A 4501-nucleotide genomic window follows, 5' to 3' on the forward strand; every position below is an offset into this window, starting at 1 on the left:
TTTGTCAAGCTCAGTTTAGAAAAAATGAAGACTAATTGAAGATGTAGGGCTTAGTGCACATGTGTCTCATATCCTCTGTGTGCATGGAGAGCATAACAATGCACAGAGCGTTGTGCAGCCGTGCTTCTCTCACATAATGATGAAGTCTGAGGGGATGACGCCAAGGCTACAAGTATGGCCTGAGTGTGTTCCAGTGCTGCGTCAGAGGATGTTTACACAGCCCGAGGTCGGGTAGAAGACACAATGTGTGAGTCGCTCCGGTTGGTGGTGTGGGTCCAGAAGAAAACAAGATAATTTTACACCCTGTGGCCAGATGCAGAGCAGATGATGACGTTTGCCATCAGCTAATGGAATTAGGTGAACTTTTAGGAGTCACTTAAACACAGAAAGTTTAGAAAAGGCCACAGTTGGATGTTGGTGCTGTCTAAAATAAGTGACTGGTGAAAAGAAACAAACTGTGTGGCCTTTGGCTCGGGGGCCAAAGGTGTGTACATGTGTGTGCTGTAAATTTGTGAAGAAGTATTTTTAGAGAAGATTGCCCGTCCACTTGTGTAATACTCCACAGACCAACCCTTTGATGCGTTTATTGTAGCATGATCCTACTTCAAAGCTGCACACATGGACTGGATGGTAAAGGGCGGGGTGTGCCTCCACGATACACTTCATTATTCCTGGCCAGCGATTCAGCTTTCTGTCACCTCCGACCCCTGACCATTTGTGCTCATAACACGCTTCCACTCTGTAAGATTCTCGACTGGAGATCTTTATGTGCAGTGAGGACAGTGAACACTTTCCGTTTTATCCAGAGTACTGAAACAACTGCCCCTTCCTGTACATACTGACATTTCATTTCTGTTTTACTATTATTTCTTTCATGTTACTTCTCTATGGTTTCCCATTTATTTTTTTAGTAGACCATACTGCATTCTATGTGACCCTTATTCAGAAATGTTCTGTAGATATAAAAGATTTCTTCCATTATTCACTTTATGTTTCTAAGCTGGATATCTTTAAAAAAAAAAGCCTGGACCAGTTTTTACTGTACAGCTGGATGCAGTTCAAACTGTTCTACCTTCTTCATAGACTGTCTATGAACATAGAAATACACTAGGAAAATCTGCACACATATGACAGCTACATACTGATTTATTAGCTTTATTCAGCTCCAGGTCTCACAGAAGTTTTTGAAAAATGCTCACCGACGTACCTCATGTCTTTATAGCAGTAATCAAATAGGTGTGTATCTAGCGTCACATTATTTCAAGATAGCCTGGTATAAAGATCAAAGGGATCTGATAAAAATGGTGCAGAGGCGTATTTTATCAGAATATGGTTCCAAATCAGCCTTAGTATCATTTTAAAAAGTTCAGCTGTTTAAAGCACACAATCACAAGAGCCACCACTTAAAATGAATAAATTGTTGAGCTTTACATCTTCTATGTTTCTATCTCAAGGGTTCCCACTGGGAGCTGTGAACGTGCCACACCTTAGAAGCAGGTATGTTCAAACGTCTTTTAAGTGTCCCGTGCAGCCCTGCTTATCGGTTATGACTCAATCCTGTAACCCTGCCCAGCAATAAAGCGTCACATTCCACCTGCCAGCAAAGAGGAAAGGGACTTTCCTGTCCTCCACTCCCTTTTTACGGCTGCATGTCTGGTATTTACTCAGAAGTGTTTCCGGTGAAAAGTGCGCCTGAGTTCCAAATATACTGTAACTGACTCCACAATTTTGCAATGAAATACCAATGGACTGATGGATTTTAAAGACAAGTGACAAAAATAAATGTCATTGATAAAATGACAGAAAAAACAAACAGATGAGATCGTAGAAGTATGTCAAAAAGAAACTGATATTTATTCAAATAAATACACACATGACACACAATGAAATAATTTAAATGACATGAACAGTTTGCCAGTAACACCATATTCTGGAAACAAATAAATTAACATCGTGGTTTTAGGAGTCGTTTCTTTCCGGAGAGCAAACATGAAATAGTTTTGACAGTTCGTGAGTTCAGTCCTGTGTGGTGGGGTCTGTAAAAGTGACGCTTTAGATCAGTTTCCCCGTTTCTCCGAGAACTTAATCCCGAACAATCCTTCATCTCTGGACCGGATGACCTCGTCTTCCTTTTGGTCCTCATATTATTTCTGTATGGTCCACAATGGCACTGTGGGGGATTAAAAACATGCCGTTAGTTTAAACTTAAAAAATATTTTTGCTGATTAGTACCGCGGCCGATTTTATTTTTAGCATATATGACTCATATTTTTATTCATATATTGTGGCAGCCATGTTTCATAATGTGTCTCTCACCATATTAGGAGTAGTTCACTGCCGGCGTTCCCATGGCGGCTCAGGGCGCTCTCGCCATGCGTCTTTCCTGCTGTCCCGGTGACGCACTCTCGTTGTCCTGTCTCGTTTTAAAGTCCTGGATGGCTTTTCTGTTCTGGTAATCAATCAGAGCCATGGTGATCACTGCGTTCCAGCAGTTCTCCTCTCCGGAGCACCGGAAATCGATCTCTTTATTGTCTGTGGTCACGATGGTGAAATAGACGAACTTGCCGGTGCGCTCCACGCAGTCTACTTTCTTGATGGACTGCAGTTTGAGCTCCTTGCCCTTGGAGCGCTTCTGCGTGTCGGGGTAAATGTTGAGACTGTCCGTGGTCAGGACGCACGTCTTCCTCTTCCAAAACTGGAGTAGGTTGTCGCTCCTCTTCTCCAGCTCTCCCTCCTTGAGAACCTGGCAGATCTCTGCCGCTGACATTTTCATCGTTTATGTTTGGCACGTTTGTGAACCCTCTGCTTTCCTGCTGGGTCGTCCAAGCCGCTTGTGGAAGGAACTTCTCTACAGATGCTTTGGTAATCCAGAGTGTGGTTGTGAATGAACCAAGCTACCAGAGGGCATTTATAGCACGCTCTGGCCTCAGCCCTTCCCTCTTGACGTCAGATGGTTGGAGAATGCATCAACAGTTGCCGCTGGAGTAATTCAAGGCTGTGTGTGGGCGGATGCAGGGGCGCGCGGGGGGTGGGGGTAAAGAGGAAGTCCTAACTTGAACCTAATTACACTGGCAACACGTTAATTAGTAATCCACATCCTACTGCGGAGATTAGTCTAAGTATTTGCCCAGTCTGCACCGCGTGATTCAGTCTTATATTACCAGATGTGCACACAGAGTGACTCTGGGCCATAAGTCTGACCTCTAATATCAGCTGTAATTTCAGAGGAAGTTAAGTTCTCTGTTAAGATTTAAAAATCAGCCCTTTTCCTCTTTATGACCCTAAACTGTACCAAGTAGGTTCGTGTGTTCTGGGCCGCCCTGCTCTCTGGTGATCCTTTTCAAAAAGTAATACTTAGACTAAATGTGCTTCAGTTCAGTAGTGTTTCATGTAAACTTTGCTATTCCTGTCTGTGGATGTCAAAACAAAAATAAAGCATTTTTATCTCAGGAGCAACACCAGTGAAAACATTCTGTGGTCTTTTAAATGTAGAAACAGCAATTCAGTGTGAGGTGGTTAAGTTAAACTGTCTCACAAGTTAGAATCAAATGTTGGTGAGTTAGCCCACAGACTGTTGGCTTACTGTTGATTGATATATAGGTGTGTGTGTGTGTAATTTTTTTTATTAGCTCATAAAACTAACTGCAAACTATATTTGAATTTAAAAATAGACATTCTCTAGTTCGGGCCTGCTTTGGGAGGTGATTCATGGTTTTGATAGTTTCATCTTGGGGTGCTGGTTACTAAAAATGAAAGCTATACCGCATGACTGATGGAATTTGATAACGTTGCTAAGGTGTGTCGGCTCTGCTATCACCGTATCTCCTGCCACTCCCAAGTTGTGCTTCTTCACCAACCGACCAGTCACATGATTGACTCCGTCCTGTTTCTTCATGTCAAAGATATTAGCAGACACTGGATACGTATCCCTGAACCCTTGGAGCCTGTGTGACTCAGCAGGAGGAGATGGTAAGGAGGCAGATGTCATCGACTGTTCCACGCAGCCTGTCCTGTCCCCTTGGGGCTTCAGCCACACCAACACAACACTGACCTCAGTTCATTCATCTCTGTGTGTGCGTGTGTGCATAACTGAAGAGACGCTTATAGCACCCACTTCAGGCTCTTCTGTGTTGACTTCTCTATCTGTCTCCCCTCAAAGACATTGTGGAAACATCTCCCCTAAAGATAAAAAATGTCATGTGTCATCACCCCTCATCACTGGGTCTCTAGCGTTGTGCAGTAAATAGTCGGGGGACCATATGGACATAAAAATGCTTTGTGTGGCCACAATTTACAAGCCTACCAAAATAAAAAGGCCTCACACATCAACGTCACCACGATCATTCAGATCTGACAACACCAAAGATGTAACTACGGCAAGAAATTTCAAACAGATCAACATCCAGTGTCTTTTACAATTGCTGCGTGAGTATATGAGGATGTTGTGGTCAGTTTAATCCTCTGACCTCAAAGAAAACAAAATTACACGTGTACCGAGTTA

General features: G+C 43.1%; 1 protein-coding gene across 1 annotated transcript; it reads right to left on the reverse strand.

The window, feature by feature from the left end:
- Window positions 1–1830: 1830 nt before the first annotated feature.
- phlda2 (pleckstrin homology-like domain, family A, member 2) lies at window positions 1831–2923 on the reverse strand. The gene is made up of 2 exons (XM_085281711.1): window positions 2317–2923; window positions 1831–2170 (listed from the first exon to the last, which is right to left on the reverse strand). The coding sequence occupies exon 1, from the start codon at window positions 2771–2773 to the stop codon at window positions 2357–2359; it is 417 nt and encodes a 138-aa protein (XP_085137837.1). The 5' UTR covers window positions 2774–2923; the 3' UTR covers window positions 1831–2170; window positions 2317–2356.
- Between the last annotated feature and the right edge of the window lie 1578 nt (window positions 2924–4501).

This window comes from Mchenga conophoros, linkage group LG7, assembly GCF_057382185.1.
Source record: "Mchenga conophoros isolate Kocher_MC1m ecotype Shallow Benthic linkage group LG7, M_conophoros_male_GT1.1, whole genome shotgun sequence".
Lineage (NCBI taxonomy): Eukaryota > Metazoa > Chordata > Actinopteri > Cichliformes > Cichlidae > Mchenga > Mchenga conophoros.